Below are 23,845 nucleotides of genomic sequence, written 5' to 3'. Positions count from 1 at the left end.
CTTTTCCTAATGAATTAGTAGAAAATGTGTGCCGTTCAGAGACCGAATCAAGTAAAAATTGCATAATACAATGTTGATAAATGTTTTTCCTTATTTTAATTATGTGGAGATGGATTGGTGACACCTAAGGTTGCGGTCTGAGTGTCATGAACCTACTTTTCCACTTGATCTCAATTGCTCAACGTGATCTCACTCGCATGAAGACTCTCTCATAAAATTCAGTTCCTAACCATAACTCTCTTTTCGTCTGGTTAGGGTTTGATCACTAATATTTCACGATTGCTGAATTCGCATACCAATGTGGCATCTTTCGGCCATGGTAATTCTGCTAGTTGTTCCTTTGATTATTGATGTATAGTAGTAGCAAAAAAAATTCATATTTCTCCTTACTGCTAGAAATGAGTTTGGAATAGACTACTCAGTCAATAATACTCGTTACCTTCCGCACACAACGTTGAAACACTCTGAATTCAAAAAAACTTTAACGAACTGCATCAATATGTTTGCTTCAGCTATTCATTGCACAATATATAAATTAGCGTTTGCTTTTTACTTGATTCTGACTAGATGGGATTGTTTTACATTTCAGAAATCCTTTTGTATTGATTTTTGGATATTAGAATCTTTGAGTCTGCTTTGTGTACTGCAGAAGCCGTATCAACTAGTAGGGGCTGTACAAGTTTATCTGCAACTCGTTTTCGCCGACTAAAATTTTTAGGGTAATAGGCAATTAGATACTGCTTTTCAATGTTTCCAGTTGGAAGTGCAGAGTGCAGGAAATACACGCGTATGAAGTCTTTTGTGCATTACGATCATACAGACCTATATGTGCCACAAACATTGTGAAAGACGCTTATTATGCTTCAGAATAATGGCGAAGGGTAAAGTCACAAGCGCTCCTAACACCCCTTTCATTCCCAGAAGGAAATTTAATTGAAACCTGACAGAATTATTCCATTTTCAGATCAGGTGATCAAACAAAACTATCTAATAATGGACTTATTTCTATTTTATCATGTCTGACAACTATTTTCATAATAAAAATAACCACTTTATAAATCCCAGTTTTTCATACCGTCATTGACTCCACGGAATGGAATGTGAAAGAAACCAAGGGAGCAGCTAAGGCCAATAAAAAAACAGGAGCAAATAAGTGACAGGAAGCATCTGGCGCCCATCAACAACTTATACCTAAAAAAAATTATCTGCAGGACCTCAATATGTTATACTTGACACTGATCGTTCCGAAGTTTTTCTAATTCAATACAGCGTAATTCAAGGTCGCCGTCTCGGCCCTTCATTATTTCTCTATAACATATATAATCGATATCTGATACTGCTCCGATTTGCTAACAAAATTGTTTGAAGGTGACATTGGTTTTCTCGGTTGTTTCAAATTCTTATTTGACCTCTGGAAACATTTGAATACAGAAACGGGAAGGTTCAAAATTGGGTGGTGTGTAATGATAATAACTCATCAATCCTTCAATTCAGCCAAATCGCCATTATGACAAAACTTTTTTGAGAATAAAAAATTAATAAAATCGAGCTTGAATCTGTACCTTCATGCCATATTTAGAATTGATCATAGATCATCGTCTATAGTTGGATGTTTCATGAACCTCGCTAGACTTACTCCAAGATTATTTTATAAGTAAACGGGTGAAATTATTGGGAATGATGATGTTCTCTGTGAAATACGAAACGTATCTCACCTTTGTACACCTACCAATTTTCAATATTGTTGTCAGTTCAACTTAAAATGTCCTTCGTGGCTTAACCTAGAACTTCGATATGCCGTTTATTGAAAATGATAAAAAAACGCATTGAATAACGTATGTTTTTATTAGTTATTTTTTCCTATGTGATTCTCATTGTTAAGTGATGGATGTACGCAGCTAATGTTCCGGGCCTCATACTATATATTTGCCTTTTTTATGTCGAGATTTTTGATTGCCTGTTTCCTGTTTCCTAATTTATAAAATAGAAACTTACTCAATGTTAGGTCGCCAATTCGAAGCATTGTTAAATGAATTGAACTTTTATACATTTCTGCACATCTGCAATTGATCAAATACCCAAGTACTTAACCATTATTGGACACGAAATGAACATATGAATTGTTTTGTTATTATGCTGTTGTTTTTGTTCTTGTTATAGGCTAAGTTCCCGTGATTCGATTTAATTCTATGTGATAGTTTATAGATGACCAACAACCCCATGAACCATCTTGTGGGCCGAGTGGTTCTCGCATAAAGTCTCTAATAAGCGTTGTTGGTTGATTAACTGCCATAGCCATAAGCCGCTCACTGATATTTAATAATAGCAGTACCCTGAAAACTAAAATTCCCGACCTTATCATTTTTAATTGGTATATAACTGCTCGATAACCAGCTTTGGTTCCTTCCGTGGCATCCTTTCCCCGTCGTTAAATGTGTGTTCAATTTTCATTTTACTTTATCTCACTTGCTTTTTTACTGACTGGAGAAAATAAACTTGTCTGTGACTAATATATGTAGTAGCAGATTCACACTTCCTTCAATCATGTTTCAATGCTTATCCTCAAATACACACGATATATATGACCGTCAAAGCTCCCTTAGCCATTCCCCAAAGTGGATCGTCTTTGGTTTTTGCAAGACACTTGGAGGAGCAATTGTGCAATCTGATGTGTTGATGGGCGGTCAAATATTTTTTCCCGTGGGTGACGTGAGTTTCCAAATCCAAGCTCAGTAAAGCCATACTCCCGATAATAAACTAATCAGAAAACTAAAATTCCAGCGTATATAAACCTCAATTAAGATATAGCACGTTGGGTAGGGTTACCATACCATTTTTTTGACTTCAAAGCGGGACGCCTCCTGTAACTTAAGGGGACAAGTCAGGCTACATAGGACAGGTCAACATTTAAGCTATCCCGGCTGTCTTCATTGACCATATTGTCATCGAGAATTCATGCGCATATTCTCTGTCTAAGTATCGAGTTCAGTTCGAAAAATAGAAAGGAATACCCGCTAACGATACAAATGATCCGAATTTAGATTTTTTTATGTACAGCAAAAGGAATAAAGAATATTGAAATAGTCTGCCGTTTTCAAGCATTGAGAATTTGCTTATTCGCCAAAGCATGATTTTCTGTAGATAACACTTTTAAAAATCGTTATTCAATGTTACATTCACGCGAACGTCCGAACAGGGCCAATTTGAATTGATTTTGCATGAGATACGTTCGCTAACAATGTTAGCGAGAAACAACGAAACAAACAAAATAACACATTCACCTCTAGTAAGTACGCCAGCGTTGCGCTACACAGCAACAACAGTAATGAGAACATGTTCGTGTATCATGCTGGATGGCTGAACGCAAAAGCGGGACTTTTGGCTGACTTGTCGGGACGGCGGGACAAGACGCTAAAAAGCGGGACTGTCCCGACTAAAGCGGGACGTATGGTAAGCTTAACATTGGGTGACGCAGCTTTGGTTCGCCACGTCTTCTCTTCCCCAGTAAAAATGATTTCCGTTTTTCCCCTGTAATTCGCATGCAATTTCGTTACTGACTGGAAAAAAGAAGCTTGACTATAATGTCTAACCAATACGGCTGTTAATCATTCTAAACGAGGCGAGTTGTGACCTACCCGGAGATCATTAGTTCTTTGGGTTATCATGCAGGGGGATAAGCACTTGACATCGCGCAATATACGTCGCGGATAAGTATACAAAGTCATTCGAGACAGTTTGAGCTGAAGATTTGCTTTTCTACTTTTTTTCTAGATATATAACTTTGATCGTTTTTGAAGATCTTAAACTTAGTGTCGACGACCTATTATGACTGGGATTTGCACACTTTTTCAAACATAACTCCACCAAACCTGCCAATTTTGAGATGCTCCCGAGTTTCCATTATCCTCTTTATTATAAATATTGCCCTCGAATTATAATATTTTTAACATAAACTGTAGCCCTCAAAATGTATATAGTGTGCATCTCATTACTAAAAATAAGACAAAATAAAAACCAAACTGAAATGATAACAAATCTTATATGAACACGGAAAGATATATTTTCAGCACTCAAGCCTTAGATATACGAACAGACATAGTAATATTGATATAATTTTCTGAATCCCAGGTGCGATGGGTTAGTTGACAGTTCTCAATTTGAAAACAAGAGTGCTAAAAATATAGCTGAATCCCCGCCTCAACCAACTTGCGTGTACAGCCTTATGCGGGAAAAATTTGCGCGACTGGTCAAGTTTTTAGATATTTTGCAGTTCGGACTTGTAGAGATGCGAAAAGAATTGATTTCTATGAGAAATATATTTACATCAATTGGTATTTTGATGAAATGATTTAATCTATGGGGTTATGGGCATTCATAGACACCAGGGCATTCCATAGTCCTTGATACCTGGCACACATTCCACTTCAAGCCATATTCTCACAAAAATCGCCTAAGTCACACTACATTGTTACCAAGTCTGTTCTTCGTTCTGGCAAAAAGCACATCGGCATATCCAACTCCCGCATTAAGATACAAACCCTGACCCAACTTTATAATTAAACATTTTATTGATATATTTTATGAGTAGGAACTCCGATATAAAATGGAACAGATAGAGAGAGAGAGAGAGGAAAAGGAGTAAACAAAAAAGGCTGAAAGGAAAATAAAATAAAACGATAGGCTACCAATGTTCATCACAATGCTTATTGCAAAAAGCATGCTGGTTATTTTTAAGAAATGGACGATTAGGTCAAACAAATGCTGCAAATTTGAATGATATAACAGTTCCAACCACTAAACTCGTAAATTTGATTAAAACCAGGTTAGAATAATTAAGTCTAGTATCAAGTGATCATAATTCGAAAGTTATGATGAAAATTAGCAGAGTCAAGTAGGTACAATTCTACTCCACTGTTTAGTATGATGATGAAAACGGTAATCTTTCTGAAGGTACAAATGATTAAACACGATATATTTATTCGAAATGTAAAAATGACATATTACCTGTCATTCTTGTTACAAATAGCAGGGTTAGCAGAAAATACACTAAAACTTATGAAACACATCATTTAAAATGATAAACATTTCACTTACAGTGAAAGTTACAGAAAATTTTAAAGCCAATTTTTTTGGAAGACATTACCTGCAATCATACAAATTATACTCAAAACTAAACTAAAATCAGATAACAACAATTGGTACGAAGCATGGCCAATAGCATCTCTTTTATTTTTTAATACACAGGGCGCAATAGCTGATTTAAATGGGCAATAATATTTTTATATCATTTGCTGGCATTCATTTGTTTAAAGATGAAATATACTTAGCAGTACATGTTCTATCATATTCCAGTACCTATATTTATAATTCTTTGCAATTTATGAGCCAGTATAATATGTGATTTGAGAAGAACACTTTAACTATTTGTTCAACAAAGCACAGATAGTCTGATAAAGTATGGTGAGATTTTCGTATGTGGTTTCAAGTTGAATATAGCATTTTGACCAACTGTCATAAACCACTTGATTGGATGGAATAGGACATAAAATGGTGCTTTAGCTTCAGAAGGCACAAATAGCACGAGTATGTAAATAACAAGAGAGGATTAGATACAGTTTTAAAGGAATTATAGTTCTGGTGGCTAGAGATACGCATCATTTAGTTTTTCTGTCAATTTTCCATCCACTAGCGAATGGTGTATTGGGTAATTTGACGGGAGTTCCGTATGTTCATGTATTAGCTAGATCTGAAATCTCAAGGTTAACTCCCAACATATTCAGTGACAACAACCAGTGGTGGGATTCAAATTATTTGTCAGACGGTTCCGTCACACAAATGTCATATTTTTCAGCCGGTTCTGTTACAAAAAGTCTTGTTTTTTTCAGTAATGCTAACCGATTCGCTGATCTCATAAAATTCCGTGAGACGGTTCTATAGAACCGGTGCGAACCGGCTGAATCCCACTACTGACAACAAACCAAGTCTAACAGTTTTCTCAAAGATTCACCAAGCAAATGATCAATGAGTTGTACAATATAGTAATTACTAGAAAGTGATGAAAAGTTGTTACCATTAGTACCGACTACCGATCGATAAATATTGTCAAATTTTGATTAGCTATATTCTGAAATAAAAATTTTGAATCTGGACATTAGAAAATACATCGGTATCTCTGAAGAATATTTCGAATTAGTGGTTTAAAAATACATACGTCGGATACAAATGCTTAAAAATGAGCTATGTAGTGCAGATGATAAGTTGAAATATTAAAAAACTATTTGAAAAAGTTAAAACTCGTTCATATTCGTATAAAAATGATAGAAATCGAAATACAGATTTTTCATATAGAAACTCCAAAAAAAAAATAATAGTTAAGAGGACGGATTTAATATATAGCCTATTCATCAAAATGACCAAAATTATCTAAACATACCACACAAGATTTCACAGATGGGAATATCAACAACATAAAGAAAATATGTTCAACGATTCCACATTTGCAAATGCTCTAATTAATCACATTGGAAATATGGCCTATGTTATGAAGTACATTAATGAATATTCGTAATGCTTTATATGAGAACAACCCAAATATTAATTGTTTAATCAACAATCTAAATATCAGCCGAATCAGCAATGAGGCCCTCACATTCGGCCCGATAGAGTTTGTAGTATAAAAACAAACAAGTTCTAAAAAAACTGATACCATATATGGCAATTTATTTGATCTCCGAGGACAGAAAGCAGTACATTTTTTCAAGCTATTGAAATTTTAGCTCCAATAAAGTTTACAAAGGAACTATTTGGATAACAGTACACAAAAGTTGGATATATAAAGCAAACTTTGAGATACGAACAGGCAGGTTTCTACCAAGATCGACTGTGATATTGACAATATGAGTGTCCAAACTAAAAAGTGATATTTCTGCTGATTGTGAACGCTGTGATTCCGAACATTCAAGAAGTTGAACATTGTGTGGCTGTTTTCTGCTCGAGGTACAGTTCCAGGATTCTATAAGGTATTGCCTGGCATAATTGTCCGTGCACAGAACTGTAGGAGTGATCTAAACACTTTAAAATTCATCGATTCATGTATTCAAATCATACAATATGACTCAATAGTATAAGTATAATATAAGGTGAAAAAATAAAATATTTAGAATTGATTCTCTGCTCTCGACGTGAATTAGAAAACATTAATCACACAATTGTAAGATATAATAGGCAAGAATTAGAAAGTAATTTATTATTTAATCTTACTAGTTGATAAACAATAAGATAAAATAAAAAGAGTTGCTAAAGTGTGCACAAAACATGAGATTTATTCATCAAATTGAAAATGAAAACAACAATCTGTAAAATTAGTTGATAGATTCGATTTTCATAAACACAATGCAGTGTATGAAGATTTTCAATTCACGGCAGAAAGTTTTTTCAATGTCCGCTAAATGATAAGGATATTCTGAAAAACATTAAATTTGACAAATATGTTTTGAATTTATCCACCCAAATAATTCAAATGCATGGTGGGCTATTGCATCAATTCCATAGCAGTATAAGAATTCGAAATAGGATGCAATGAGTTTGAAATTCTTTTTGAATACTCTCAAATTTGTGACATCCAAAATTTGCGAAATGGCAATTGGCATTACTCTATATCAAAAAACTTAGGGAGAATGTATGTTCTGATATTTTTAACACAGTTGAGAGTGAGATCCATTATTTCTGTTGATATGGAATGAGACATTGCGAATATTTTGAATACAACAATATGTCATTTACACTGCACCTGAAGTCCCGGTACCAATATCAAAAGTAGGGAGATTCTGGAAAAGAATAAATTCTCCATATTATAAGCAAGAGTCATTAATCATAAGTACCATCGAGTGAGGTAACTTCAATATGGATGTACATAAATGGCTCCTTTACTGTAAAACGAACTTCCTGAAGATATTTCTCCCCTGTGATTCAGTCTTCCAAAGCTTCGGTCCATGAAAACGTTACTCGACATGTTAGCGCATGCTAATATATCACTGGAGGATAACATTGAGTCTGTTTTGATGCTATATCAGTTCAATTTTGCATAATCTTATATGTTTCAGAAATACATTCCTTGAAACCATTTATGACTAATAATATCATCAGTGTATGGTCGTTGATCTTTGTCAACAAAAATGATCGTTATAAAATCCTGAAAATAAAATACATTTGGTTTGTAATTTAATGTAGAAAATGTACAAAAATATTGGAATGTATTTATATTAATTCAATGGTTGTTGTGTAAAATAAGTCTGGCTCCTGATTCCAAGTTGAAAAGAATTTTTTAATATATCTTCAGATACAGATATATAATATTTTTTATAACAAGTCTTTCGTCTGTTGGAACATAAATTAAACTTTCAGAGTTTCTGTTGAAGGTTTGGAAACTTTGATTATCCCTATAAAAGTCTGAAAATCTGGTTTTGATTTAAAAAACTCAAATATTTCAACTCTAGCTTGGCTCCAAGGCGATCAAAAACACGAATTCCGACTCAATCACTAGAAGAATGCCAACGGCTGAATAACCAGAGGTCGGAAATAAGTGTGAAAATCCCTGAATTTATTATTTTATAAAGTTCATTAACAGTCTAAATTGAACCTACTCAGTGGTTTAGAACCCTACCTTTTAAAGGTGTACAAAACGTGTAGCGAATTTTTGAATACAACATTAATTATTATTACAAACAAAAGCTTGTAAAAATTAGAACACTCACGCGACAAGATTGTGACACAGTGGGAGGCAGTTCTGGTTTGGTTGGTTGAGTTGCTATTTTAAATAAAGCTGCCATGGCTTCAAATTCATACCATGGAGGACGCGTTGTCAACATTTCAACAACAGTGCATCCGAGGCTCCTAAAACAAAGAAGAAATTTAATGAATATTGAAGCTTACAAGATGGGGTACAATTATATATGAATATACAAGTTGGGGTACAATATAGTAATATTGGGTACTCATGTAGTATGTGAACCAAGATGGCGGACACCGTAATGTGTACCAGATTAGGGTTAAGTCATAATTTCAGGTACAAATACTACGGAAGTCACTTGGCTAGTCCCTGAACTCGTACACATACTACGTTCCGTTGTGCAGCATCTTGGCGCACATACTACGGGAGCGCCTAATATTGTAGTATTACATTAATAGAATAAAAGAAAACCAAAACCGTGGTCATTTGAAACATATTCTAGAGCAGGGGTGGCCAACCAGTCAGGGCCAAGGGCCACATTTCTTACTTTATTACCGCAAAGAGCCACATTATGAACAAGGACACACATGGACATCAGATATACATACCTTTGTTCATCTCTGCTAGCTAGCATGCTTATTGATTGTAAATATCACATACCAACATGATAATAGGGGCCATTTAATGTTATGCACTGAGTGCGACTTTTGGCATTCTTTGGATTGAATAATCCTTTTTAAATCTGGCCTTATTGCTAATCGAAATAGTGGCGCCAAATCATAATGTTTATATATGTTAAATCGAAACATGATGAATCGAATTTTGCAAGTTATTTTTTCCCTAGAATAACCAAGGAGAAAGATACCACATGAAACCGGCGCATAGCCGCATACAGTTCACGAGCTGCAGGTTCTAGAATGAACATAATCTTCGAGCAAAGCGTCCCAGATTACTGAAACCTTGGCGTATAATCATACACAAAATTTACCCTGTACCGTTGGAATCATAAAAGTTTCCATTGCACAAATAAACACATTTTAATAGGTTATCAACCCTGATTTTCAAGTCCATGAACACAATACACAGAGGTTATCTATTTTACTTGATTGATGATTGGATAAAATACCATGTTTCATGAGTAGTCCTACCAGCTTTTTCACCCATGGCAGATACAAAACATATGATTCATCTTAAAACTAACGGCAAGTATGTATTAAAACGATAACTACATACCAAATATCAGCTCTTCTTCCATATCCTTTGCCCTCGATAACTTCAGGACTCATCCAATATGGAGTACCTGAGACAACAAAGATTGAAAAATTATTGGTTGAAAAGTGAATGTATGAATCGTTTTGCTCAATTGCTATTGTTGTAAAAAATCACCAATGCACCCATCATCTTCAAGTTTTCAGTTCTTTAAGACGAAAAAAATCGCTAGTGGGCTATTATTTTAATTTTATTTTTTTATTATTTTTATTTTTATTGGTTTTTAAAAGCTCCCATTTCAATGGCATGGGATCCCAAATATATGGACAGAAATGTTGCAAATGGCTGGTGGAATTATACTGTTCATGAACAAAATATACATGTCAGTAGATTTTTCCAAATAACTATTCTTCCAGTTCAGCATTGCTGAACCTAGTTGTAAGCACCCTGGGTAAAGGGGCGTGCCATGGGGGTGGAACACAAAATTTTTAACCTGTCCAATTCTATAAACAATAGACTACCATGTCCACAAATGACACTAATACTATTATCTTAGAAAGATTGGTATATATTTTTTGTTCTTGACATGTCACATATTCTTATAAGATTCATACCAATTCTGTGGCTGTATTCTTTCCACTGCTTATAATCCTGCAGACAAGACTAAATAGCAATTTGAAACTAACGCTGACCAAAAATTTATTGACTGTTACCTACATATAAAATTTTCTATGATACGCAATACAACACACCTAATACTCACCTACTACTGTTTGTCCCGATGCAGTTAAAATAGTCTGTAATCGCTTAGCAGCACCGAAATCACCTAAAATAAAAATATACATAAATAAAATTTACAAAATGCCAAGAAGGTGTTTACAAGGAAATAATCGATTAATAATTCACTAAAAATCTGATTGCTAAGAATACATTTACCCAGTCAGACTTCTTCAGAAAAGGTAATTTACTTCAGGTCAGACAAAGATTTATAGAACAAAAATTGTGAAGGTATGGTGCAAAACTTTTAAACCATTCGAAATAGCCGTTTTGATTCTCGCTACAATATCCTTGCAGCTAGTGCATACAAATTCACTAATACATTGACAGAAAGAAAGGAACAGAAGTTAGGCTCTGGCAACTCCAACCTAACCAAGTTTATTTAATGTTGAATAGCATATATGCCAATTTTGCTACAAAGAATCATTTAAATAGAAAAACAGTTAGTTGTGTAGTACAATTATAAATAGCAGATTGCAATGCCCAAAAAAGCAATGGTTAGCAGGGTTCACAATAAATTACTGTATATGGAATTTCAAGGAAAATACGCCACTTCTTACTAAGTAGCCATTACAAAAACGGGGTTGAGATGTCTTTTTCAAAAACCTAGCAATTAGATACCACATACAGATATTCCTATCTGTGGCTGGGTGCAGGAAAGCAGGGGTTCTGGCATTTCTAATTGCCAAAAGCCAAGTTAGGTTGTTAACAGATAGCAATTCCGACCGGAAACATGAGTCCTGAGGATCTTAAAAGCATTTAATGCTACGAAAAATTGCTATGTATAATACGGAAATATTTTTTTTTACATTTCAAAAGGGGGGTTCTGGACCCTCAACCCAACCCCCAACTGGGTACATCCCTGGCTGTGTGTATGAATTATACTGCTAAAAAGATAAAATAAAAATCTCACCGAGTTTTACATTTCCAGAAGCATCTCGCAAGACATTAGCTCCTTTTATATCTCGATGAAGGATGTTATATTGATGTAAGTATGATAAACCTTCTAATATTTGTCGACTATATTTACATGTAACTTGTTCTGTTAAAGCACCGTATGATTTGATTTCGTCCTTAACGGATCCCTGAAATTAATGATTCAAGAATTAACAAAATAGGAAAGATGATATAAAGTAGTAACTAGTGTTGAGGAGACTAAATTTAATTCGACTTCGTTCAGATTACTGGAGTCAAATTAAATTAAGATATGACTCAAGAATCTGAAAAAATTTCATGCTATTTCTTTGAAATGGCAAATAAAATCCAATTGCATTTGGCACTTATATTATTGTTGTATAGTAAATTGAGAATTCACTATCTTGCTGCAACAATAACTCAAAATAGGCCATGTTGATGCTGTGCTGACACATGATTAGGTAAATTAAAAAAAACACTAGCTTAACACAAGATGGAAATTTCACGTCTCAGTGACAATGTGATTCATTTTGTCATTATTTTAATAAATCTACTATGGTTTGGGCTCAACTCAAGACGTGAAATTACAACGACTCAAGATGATTTGTGACTAGGGCAGTGCATCGACTCAACTTGACATTCGAACTTTAAAAACCGCTTGGACTCAAGTTGAATCAACACTCGAACTACCAGTGACTCGACTCACGCTCAGCCGATTGATAATAATGCCATCAAAATACAGTGGAACAATCAATAGACAAAAATTAGACTACAATATGGGATCTGCTAATTAAATTCACATTTATCTTTCCCAAAAATATCCTGAATTATGTCATCTATCGTTATATTACTGCAAAACAGATCATTTTGGAATTCAAAATTACAAGGATTAAGTCCATGCATCTGAATACATATATATAAAATCTATCCCGGACCGTGGGCCAAATCAGGCCCATTAGGTGATTCATTCTGGCCCGCCTGATGCTGCCACAACCAAACCAAACCAAACTTTGATGCTTTAGCTAAAAAATAACCCAAAGAATTTGTTGAGACTACGAATGAATTTGATTCTGGTACGAGGCTTATTGTTTTCCAGCTTTGCTATTGTAACACTGTAAATATTGTTCATAAAATGTTACTTTTTATGTCACTCTCACATGGCCCGCCAGTCTAGGTGGGCAAACCCCTGATGGCCCTCTTGTGGTTCACAATATGATTAGGCTGTCTCATCGGCTTCTTCAAGAAGAATATGAAAATATCAATTAAAATAACTAGGTATATATTGAAATAATTTTTACTTAGCTCACCCCTGGCATGTATTCCATAAAAACGGACAGTGTATTTGTATCTTCACATGAACCATAGTATTGAACAATTCTGTCATGTGATAGTCGACGTAATAAGTCTATTTCAGTCAACAGTGCTTTGATTTCCTGAGCAAAAAATATAGAAATTTAAAGTAATCTTCTATGTTCATACTCAAATAGCAAAAAGAGTGTCTAACAAAGATGAAAATAATAAATTGTTGGGGGCATAATGGTTAGTGAGTTGGACCGAATGCCATCACAGTTTTGAATATCTCGGGTTGAAAATCCTATACCAGCGATCGGCAACGTGCGGCTCCGGAGCCGCATGTGGCTATTTTTTCTGGGCGCTCTGGCTCTCGTGAATAGAAGTGGTCACAGCAGTTTTTTGTTAGAAGCAAGCAGTGAGGTTTCAATGAAAGGGAAAGCATAAAGCTAAATATTCTCAATAATTACACACCATAGTGGTTCCCTAAGTATAAGTCGCGAGCGATAAAAATGGGTCGATTAAGGTAATTCAAATTTGTCTAAACCAGGGCTAGGTCGCTTGTTCAAAATCACGATAACTCCAGATCCAGTGTAACACACACAGTATATTTAAACTGTATTTTCTTTCAATGCTAAAGGTTGCCGACCCGTGCCTTATACCCATGTAACCAAGGTTTAATAAATGGAGTGAGCAATGCCAAACAGTATTGATCCGGGTCCGCACATATTGGAAATTGCTTGCTCAGACCCCTATTCATAGTGAAAAGCATGAAAATGTGTTGTATATAAATGTATTGTCTCCATTTAATGCTCTCACCTTGGATGTACCAGTGCTATCACTCTGTACTGGTACTTGTTTGACAGCTAATTCTCTTCCTGTGTCAGCATCATACGCTGCATATACTTTTCCAAAAGCACCGTGACCAAGGACTTTACCCCTCTTCCAATTTGCTGGGGGTTTCGGTGCTGAAAATTCAATATATTGATAAAATAAATTAAAGATTTAATATCAAAATATGCTAATCAGTTGAACTGCTCCAATTGTTGTACAGTCGGCAAATGCTGGTGCATAATTCTATTATTTCAGCAGTTGTTGACTGCCATAGTCTCCTTTATTCATGGGTGAGTGCGCGTGAGGTGTGACATTATAAATTCTCTCAAATACATTGTCAGCTGTTAGTTGGAGTGTAATGCGAAATTTTAAAATGCCAGACCAGTGGTTCCTTATAGTGAAATTGAAGAATCCAGTTCACTGTTCTGATACATTGTTGAGGGCATTGACTGGATTCCTGCACAATCCTGATGGACGATGGTTGTATGTATCTCCTGTTTACTCCACCAATCGATGACATACTGGTAGATATTAACACTCATATCTGACACAAAAATTTATGCGAAACTATTGGTCAATCGCTGGTTCGCCTTTTTGAGATTATACAAGGAATCCTTTTTTATTTTACTTAAACCATTGCAATAGCATGTAAGCTACTTCTTTAAGGAAGTGATTACAGTAGTTTAAAGAAAATTGGGTTATCCTTGGGGTACTATCAGGGTTATCCAAAACAAATGAAATATGAAATAAGTTTAAAACAGCAAATTCAGGATTTTATGAACAATTTGACGTTCAACTTATAGAATTGTCATTTTGGGCATCTGACATCTGACGGTCACACAAAAAATTCAACTTATGATACTGTACTAATTGAAAATCAAGAAAAGTAATGTTTATTTCATCTATTTTGCATCAACGAACTAGGTCTTTATGAATTTACTCTGATTAGGGAAAAAGTTGTCTGGAAGACTCTTACTACTTACACAACATCAAAGAAGAATTCTGATCACCCACAATCATTTCACCAGCACTTCTCCTGTGTTGTTGTCTTCCTAATGATGAAGATGATGAGGTTCGATGACCTGATTTTAACAAAGAAAACTATATAAAAACGGGTGAGGAACGAAAAGCAGTAGATTTGATTTTTAGGGCTGCTCAGATGTGGACTGCCAATCAAGTACAATTGATGGAAAGTTCTTTACTATATAATTTCAAACTTTAATCCTAACTGAAAATGGTGATGTAATATCAGTTATAGTATGGCATAATCACTAATCAGTCCAAGTTCAATGACTAAGAAATTAGAATTGAATTGATTGCTTCTTCGCAAAAAAATTGCTATTTCCATAGTGGTATAATATAAATCCAAAAAATCCAAAACAATCAACTAAAAATATTTTGAATCACATTATCAGCCCAATCTAAAATTCAAAAACTGAATTGTTGGTTCCATAACATAGTAAGTGTGGGCGACCTAAAATAAACAAAAGTTACTCACCTGAAGAAAATGAAGTAGTTGACATAGGAGTAGTAAATTGATGGCCAGGTTCTTCCATTTCAATACCAATACTGCTTGTACTGCTGCAATTGCTCATGGACGACCTAAATATAAAGAATATACTTGTAAAAAAGAAGGATAAGTGAGAAGAAATAATCAGGCTGGAATACACTTAATCTTATCATATTATAGCAAGTGTGCTATAAATTATACCAGGTGTGGGGAATTACTTTTCTGAGTCCGCCAGATGCATATAACAGACTTTGTTACTGGGCCCAGAGACTCAAAACTCAATATGAAAACAAAACACAGTATATTTACAACAGCTAGTCTAACAATTATAAAACTAGAATTCGGTTGGAAACCAAAGACTTATCGATCGAAGGTTAGGGGATCCCCCAAAACAGTGGTCTTACTCCATCGTGACACTGTGTGTCCCATCACTAATTAATTAATAATTCGCTAATTATACGACATAATCTATCTAAAATCAATAGGCTTCTGATCCGAGCTAAGATCAATGCACATGCAAAATTTGGAGCAGATTGAACCTCGCTTTCATGAGATATCGCGTGCATCTAACAGACAGACAAATACCTATCAACATACTTACCGATCAAGATTGATAAGTAATAATAAGTAGCACAATGTAACAATCAGGGTCATTAGGAGATTATTTTCATCGAATTTTTTAACAGGAATTTATATACATAAAAACTATAGTCGTTATACCAGCAGACACAAGTGGGTCTGATTTAATTCCTCAATTGGCAGGATTCGGCCTTCGGGCCGTCATTTGCCCACCCCAAACTATACCATTGAAAGATCGTGAGATGAGAGAAATTTGTAATTGAAATACAACTCTCGAGCCTTAGCATGGGTATCAGCTTATTTTCAGTTATGAAGGCTGATGACATGAGAAACCCGAGCAAAAAATCTGACATAAACTGTCATGGTCTCTATAGTGACATAAAAATAAGAAGTGAAAACATGTTTTACAAGGCCACAAAGTCGGTTTTCAAAAGATTACATAATTACATTACTGATCGCACTATGGCAGACTATAAAATTCCTGAACTATTATACTTTACGTATAAAAGTTTAGGACAAAAAGAGACAATATTTTCTAAAAGTACAAGTGTTTTAAATATTGCATCACATATTCACAAATTTTGTTCTGTTCTGTTTTGTTCTGTCAGACTTCCTTGGACAAGTACCGGTAGTTTAGAACAGTGATAATCGAATCCAGTGTTTTCCAACCGAGGTGCCGCCGCACACCGGTATGCCATAAAATATTGTCAAGGGTGCCGTGGGAAATTCTCTAATGTGCGAGTCTATTTGGTGTAGCACCCGGCAGAGTAATCCTGATATGGCAAAAAGTGTGCCTTGGCTCGAAAAAGGTTGAAAAACACTGATTTAATCAAAAATGAAGGCCTTTCTATAATTTCTATAGGAATTTTATATTTATTTGTTCGGCTCATAAGCAGTAGCCTAAGTAAGAATTCTTTTAAATCTGGAATGAATCTGCAGTCAGTTGCACAAAATGCACCCCCATGATTATACAAAGTTTCAGTAGCATTTGGCATTTTAATGACCATAACTCTGCTAAGAGATAAGTCGCCTCTATTTCTGAGTGAATGCTTGAAGCAAATTTTATTATAAGAAGTAGTACAAGGCTAATTTTTGAATTCTCAAATAAATAGAAAGTCAATCTTCTATTTCGGGGCTTGACGAAAAAAATAACTTCTGCAAAATGACCACATTATATATGGTATGTAAACGAAATAAACTACTATAAAGATTAAATGAGCTGAACTCCAAAGTGAAACAAGTTTATATGGATTGCCATAAACTCAATACCTTGAAAAACAACAAACAGAAATCACCTACAATATTCCCTCATAGGGGCTCGTAACTTATATTGCAAGCGAAGTTTAATTAGATTAGATTAGGGCATGCTAACTCGGGTATATAATTTGAAAAACAAGTGGGGTATTTATCACTGACCCAAACATGGAATGAAGTACAACTTTTGAGCAAAACCAGAACTATTTAAAGTACCTGACGGGTATGAATGGGAATTTAACGAGAGAATTTTTCAAAGCCTGTTGAATGCAATACTTCTTGGCAGGTATATGGGTGAATGTAGAGGTAATCCCCTATATCTGTAGTACGGTGAAAAACAAGTGTACTAACAAATAAATTTCAAATTAAACAAAGATTTGCACTGATTTTACAGAAACAAAGTGTAACTGCAAACACTGAAACTATGAAATACAAATTCAAATAGTTTCAAAAATATGGTCAGTAAAATGGTACATTTAATATACAACTAGAGTGTCAGAAATTAAACCAATTCTATAAAGTTAGAAATGTATTGAAAGTTTAACTTGAATTTAATCTTTTGTTAAGTATTTTTTATAATGATAAAAAGCAATTAAAAAATAAAAATAGCGATTTAATAAATGAAGTGTTTTGGCCACATTTACAATTTTATACTTGGTGAAGCAAAGAATTTGAAAAAGTGAGCTAAACCTTCAACGTTTCCAAAAATCTACGTTTTAGCTAATTTTCAATAGGCCTACTCGTCCAATGCGATTATTACCAATATTAATTTTTAGTTATTGAGGCGACAGTCAGATCATCACGATTAATTTTTGATTGAAAGCACGTAACTGAGATAACCTTATTCTATATTTAATTGTGTACTTGGAAAAGATGACTGGTACTATGGCAACGTCCAAACATTCCATAGGAATTGTAAAATCGTAGCTGGAAGGCATTTCATGATTATATCATATTCAACTTATAGATTGTAAATAACATTAGCATGTGTAATATAAATATTATTGCTCTCTTCATTTGTGAATATAACTACAAACCTATCATTTTAATACTTAAAACACAATCACAAATACTACTAGTTATGTTCACACATAAGCTTAATAAGGATTTTTGATATTTATCCTGAAAGATTAAAGTCAATAATATTGGTAGTTAATATGGCAAATCACTGAATCTTGCCCGGTTAACAGTATATTTCATGTAGCCTATTGGAATAGTTAACCTGTCATTTATTTCGGATTCATAGACTTGATGGCGGAAAAAACTGTAACTAATGGTCAACTAAATAACTAACGTAACTAGTGGTCATGTGACTCAACCTATGGCGATGAGTAGCTCATCTAGCCTTTCACGAATAATATAAGCCACTTATTGAAGAAATTTCGCTGATAACTATAAGAATAAACAGATAAAATTAATAATACAAATGAAAAAAACAAGATAATCTTGGTAAAGTTGGATTATAGAATATACATGCTACTTACATATTATTTGGTGATTTCTTCAGAAAATATGAATTGCTTGGTAAATATCTTGAGGAATTATTGCTTGGCGGTCGAATACGAGGAAAAGATCGAGAAACTAAAAGAAATTTGTATATCAATTAAAAAGAATTTGAGTAAATGGTAGTACAATATCATTACAAACGTATTTGTGAATTCATTTAAAGAGCATAGCCCAATGCTAGAAATACTATATTTTGAATCTGAGCACCTTGCCTGGCTATATTCCTCTCAGACACCCAGATTGTAACACTGCTGTGCTACTTTCATGGCACAAAAGACTTTCATTTCAGCAATACCCAGTTTATAACAGCCTGAGTGATTTCCGAACCACTAACCAACTAAATCACCAAACTGAGAATAGAAATTACAAACAACATACTATCTAAATTGTGATCGTTTGTTTCTTCTGGACGAGCATGTAATCTTCTAGGATAAGTTCCTCCACTGGATATTTGTTGCACGTGCATTTGATTATCTTGTGCATATGCTATATCATCTGGGTAGCTCAGCACTCTGCCTAGTTTATCATACCAATGATCTCTAAAAATTTGAAATTGGTTACTTTAAATTTTTATGGCGAAAGAAGGATTGATTATATCAGCTCGTGTATTAGTTTGGCTTAAAGCTTTATTTGTGCACTTAATCAGAAAAAATGTTGGCTATACAATAAAAATATTTTCTATTTCAAAACTGCTTTGTAAATGCCATAAATTCCATTAACGATGTTAAACATGTATTGTGCAAACAATTTAATTCATTTTGAAAAATTTTAAGTAAACAACATCACCATTCTGTAAAACTTCTCATTAATTTAAAAATGAAATAGATAATCTGGTATTTACTGGTATGTGCATTGATATTTTGCACAGTGGTTCCATTTAATAAAAGGATAAAAGTCTGACTTAATTAAAAGATGGAAATCTAGAAATGCCAAAGCATAAAAAAATATGGTTATCATTAGTTGTTAGACTAAATATTCCTCTAAAAAATTAAAAATTAGTTAAAATTTTATTTCATTTAAAATTTTTACATTACAAATATATATTTCTACACGATATGACAAAATAAATTTTCTCACGTTGGGCCATGTGGACTTGACATACTGCTGTCTAAAGATGTAGAGCTGCTGTGAATAACAGGTGATCCATACATCTAAACAAAAAACACTTAAGAATTATCACCAAAAAGAGAGATATCTTGATTCACACAGTGCATTTACATAGCTATTTTAAAAATCATTTCAAAATCATAAATATTTCTAGTTCCAATTTTTATAGTCAATGACCAAAGGTATCATAACATGGCATTATGTTTATAAAAAGATATTACAGTACATGGAAACAACATCTGAAACTAAGACAACTATTCCTTCTTTAGGCATAATCTTTTAAGATATTATTTATTGTAGTTAGCGGCCAGGAAGTCGATAGATATTTACATTTAAAATACATCCTGTTTCCAATGATAAATATTTGTCATGTTAAATCATAGATGGCCACTAGTGCAGAAAATAAATTCATATATGATTATGAAATAATTGAAGAAATCAGTATGAGGTAGTGATACTAGCATCACAGTTTATTAATATTGAGACCAACTCTCAAATAATATTATTACATAAACAAAATTATAAGAGATTTGAAGTTAGTATGAAAAAGCTTTATCGCATTGTCAGATTAAAAATCACAAAATGTACAAAAAATAATAAAATTTGTGATGGCAGAATTGTACAGATACAGGCACACCAAAATTGTCATTGTCCAAATTGTTATATTTTATTTGTGAAGCAACCAAAGAAATGCATACTAAAATCAATTCTAAGTCTGCTTTATTCTCCCTTGCATGGAAATCTAACAAGTTTTAACACCAGAAAATAACAACATTTATTAAATGAAATAAATAAACTTACAGGAACATTTTTATCAGGAATAAATTCTCCCTCACTGTTGAGTGAAGTTATAGATCCACGATGACCTTTAACCTCATCCTCATCTATTGTACCAGGAGGTGGCGAATATCTTCCCTGATTCGGCAGAGTTGGAGACTGAAGATATTAAATAAAAAAAAATTAGATTTCATCCAACATCTTGTGTTTGGCGAAGATGTTTCGCGATGTTAAAAAATTTAGTTGAAAGAATTTCAAATAGTACCAAACTACCAATACCTTTTGAAATGTCAACACATAAAAATATTATAATTTTACAAGCAAAGCTGAGATTCCAAAACTTTCCAAACTAATGACGCTTTATGTATACAAATCATGGCAAATTGAAAAAAAAATGAATGAGATTGCACTTTTAGCCATGAACAGGTCGTTTTTTTTCTGACCGTATCCAGTTTGATAGATTTGATCATTTTATGTCAAGTTTTATACACAGGCAGATTAGAATTGAAAAGCAATTTTTTTAAATGCCGATTATATTTTGCATGGAAATTAGATAGTTTGGGAACCACTGATATAAGGCATTTGATAACTATGTTGCATAATGAATACAGGTAGAATACTGATCAAAATGATATTATGAATGAAAAATTTCAGTAGGCTATGGTAATATTACTATGAAAATGAAGTACAAGGGAAAATAAAAATTCAGTTCAAATGTAACCTCCACGATTTATTTAAAAAATTTCAAATAAAAGTCAATTGTATTGGTATAAAAAAAGAAGTACTGCTTGATAGCAGCTGAGGAAATTTTTTTCTAATAACATTACACGATAAGATGGCTATAGTTAAAATGACTATTCGACTTCTAGTATTCGTCGCTATAAATTTGCAGACTGCCATCATTTTTAGGCGAAAACAAACTATTCTGATCTGATTCATTTCAAATTAAAACGCATTGATGAAGACACATTCATACACAAATTTTTTTCAAATATTTCTCACCTGCAATCTGTGTATAGGCGATGGCAGCTTCTTTGATGTTCTCGGTGACGTAGCTATAGGCTAAAATGTTAAGGAATTTTGTTCACATACCACGTATGAATACAATATACAAATATTCAACACTTGTATAGTTTCGATAGAACTACTACAAGCATGCAGTAATCACAAAGACAAACAATGATTCAACAAATCGTTGCTCAAGTTACTTGGAAGATGAAAGGGTCAAATGAGTACATAATGCCTACCAATGCTTGAAATAACAATGAATAATAAACTGCCATATGGGTCATATGGATTTTTTTCCAATCATAAGGGTAAGGTCATTGAAAGTTAAATATAACCCTAAAACCCATACAGTGAGTCTATAAAATACAGCCTATATACAAGGTATAAAAGTCAACAATTTTGGGTAGCAAATGCTTTTAAAATATGTTCATATTAATACTTTGTTGGCAGGGATGTCCAAAACGAATCGAATATTATAAAAAAAAATTTCAGAAAGTATTTGAATAGTAGATTATTCGGATTTGACAATCCCCATTTGCATACATATTTATTTGATCATCGTAATTCAGTCTAACCATCAATCTAGAATACTTACGATTTCTTTTAATGATATTTTAATATTTTTCATTCCAGGATTTGAATCAAAAAACTCTACCATTTGATCGACATCTTTTTGTGTTGTTATTGGTAGATAAATCTGCAATAGAATAAATAGGAATACTGAAAATAAAATGCATAAAACTGTTCAAATACATCAACTCTGTCTTTGATGACCGATCACAATCCGACTGCAAAGAAGAGGTAAAATTATGTTTTTTTATCTAATCTCACAGAGGAATTTTGCTTTGTATTCGCTGTAGTATTACTAATATTCTTTCTATGTTATTACTATAATAATTGTTTATGTTTCTCTTATAAACTACCTAAACTGTACATAAGTGGGTGTGTGGTCTGCACATAACACTAGCACGAAACCATTGCAGATTGAATAATTAAGTCGGTAATGTATAGTGAGGGAGGGGTAAAGAATTCCAAAATAGCCAAAGAAGAAATATTATGAAAAAGGTTGTAAACCCCTGTTTTATGGTGTCAGTAATAGGTTTATAGAATCAGTATTATAAAAATCATTTGAAACAAATATTGAGAAATTCTGACTTCGAAAGATATGCTCTGTTAAAAAATGGATTGAAAACTTAAAAACTCTCTCACATCATTATTTCCACCAGCAGAAAATAGCATCATCAGGAGTCGACCGAAATTCTTTTTGACGGTTATCTGTAAATCTTGGAGAAGAAGTGGTCTATGAAAGTATGACATTCTTCTTTCGCCAAAAAATTCAAACTTTACTCGAACATTTCCCTGTACAAGAAAATAATAAATATCATCAAGTCATATCATAACACAAGATGTAGAAAACAAATTATTATGGCGATTATAGCTATCACTATAGTAAATTCTTGATATTTGAGATAATTTAAAACATTTTCCTTTAAAAATTTGTTACCGTACATTGAGACATAGATGATCTGATAATCACACAAAAAATTAATTAGTAAGCAAATATAGAAAATGAATGAAAGCAATGTTCCAGATAACTAAAATTCAATACTATAACACACAATGATCTGACACAATATATTTAGTGTTTCTCTTTCAAGCATTTTTTTTCAGAATGTTTTTGAAATAATAGATTATTCAGTTTCTGATATCCCTTATGGTCGGAATAAAAAGTTTAAGCTGCAGTTGTGTGATTAATTGATACAGAATTTAAATTACAATACTTTTCAAAGTAAAAATGTTATCAACATCTGAAAGTACTTCTCCAGTCAAGAAGTTCCACAAAAAAGATTCCACAAGAGACAATCAACCTCTCAATTATTATGTCAGTATGTGGTATTCAGATAACAAATAACAATAAAATGAAAAAAATTTATTGAACTCACAGACTCCGGTGATCGAACAATGGATGTTTGTTGTTGAAGAGCAGCGAGTTCTTTCATTACAGAACTCACTGGATCATCCTCATCCATAGGATTCACCGCCATTTTACTTTATTCTGAATAATCCAATTCAGATGAAAGACAAATGAGTTAAATAATATCCTGCTGTTTTAACCTGGTATATCCCATTTTGAAATAAAATCATATTATCATTATCACATTATTTTAAAGATAGGATTTCCATATCTATACAAGGTAGAGATGACCAGATAAGATGGTTTATTCATGCAGTCATAACATAAGGCAAACCAGTACGGCACACTTTACAAATCGAGAGACAATCTCTCGTTTTAGAGAAACCTATTTTAACGCTGATCGAATATCCTTCCTTCGAGGGACGTCTGGCGACGC

At 33.6% G+C, this 23,845-nt stretch overlaps 1 protein-coding gene across 1 annotated transcript; it reads right to left on the bottom strand.

Annotated features, from left to right (window-relative positions):
- Nucleotides 1-4,549: 4,549 nt before the first annotated feature.
- LOC120329352 (mitogen-activated protein kinase kinase kinase 3-like) lies at nt 4,550-23,628 on the bottom strand. The gene is made up of 17 exons (XM_039395957.2): nt 23,438-23,628; nt 22,704-22,853; nt 22,090-22,191; nt 21,489-21,548; nt 20,511-20,645; nt 19,680-19,753; nt 18,981-19,141; nt 18,581-18,677; nt 15,252-15,355; nt 14,737-14,835; nt 13,739-13,887; nt 12,937-13,062; nt 11,628-11,799; nt 10,701-10,763; nt 9,962-10,028; nt 8,754-8,892; nt 4,550-8,191 (listed from the first exon to the last, which is right to left on the bottom strand). The coding sequence occupies exons 1-17, from the start codon at nt 23,537-23,539 to the stop codon at nt 8,099-8,101; spliced, it is 1,893 nt and encodes a 630-aa protein (XP_039251891.2). The 5' UTR covers nt 23,540-23,628; the 3' UTR covers nt 4,550-8,098.
- Nucleotides 23,629-23,845: the final 217 nt, after the last annotated feature.

The sequence above is a fragment of the Styela clava genome, chromosome 12 (genome assembly GCF_964204865.1).
Source record: "Styela clava chromosome 12, kaStyClav1.hap1.2, whole genome shotgun sequence".
NCBI lineage: Eukaryota > Metazoa > Chordata > Ascidiacea > Stolidobranchia > Styelidae > Styela > Styela clava.
This window is presented reverse-complemented; position numbering and strand designations above follow the sequence as displayed.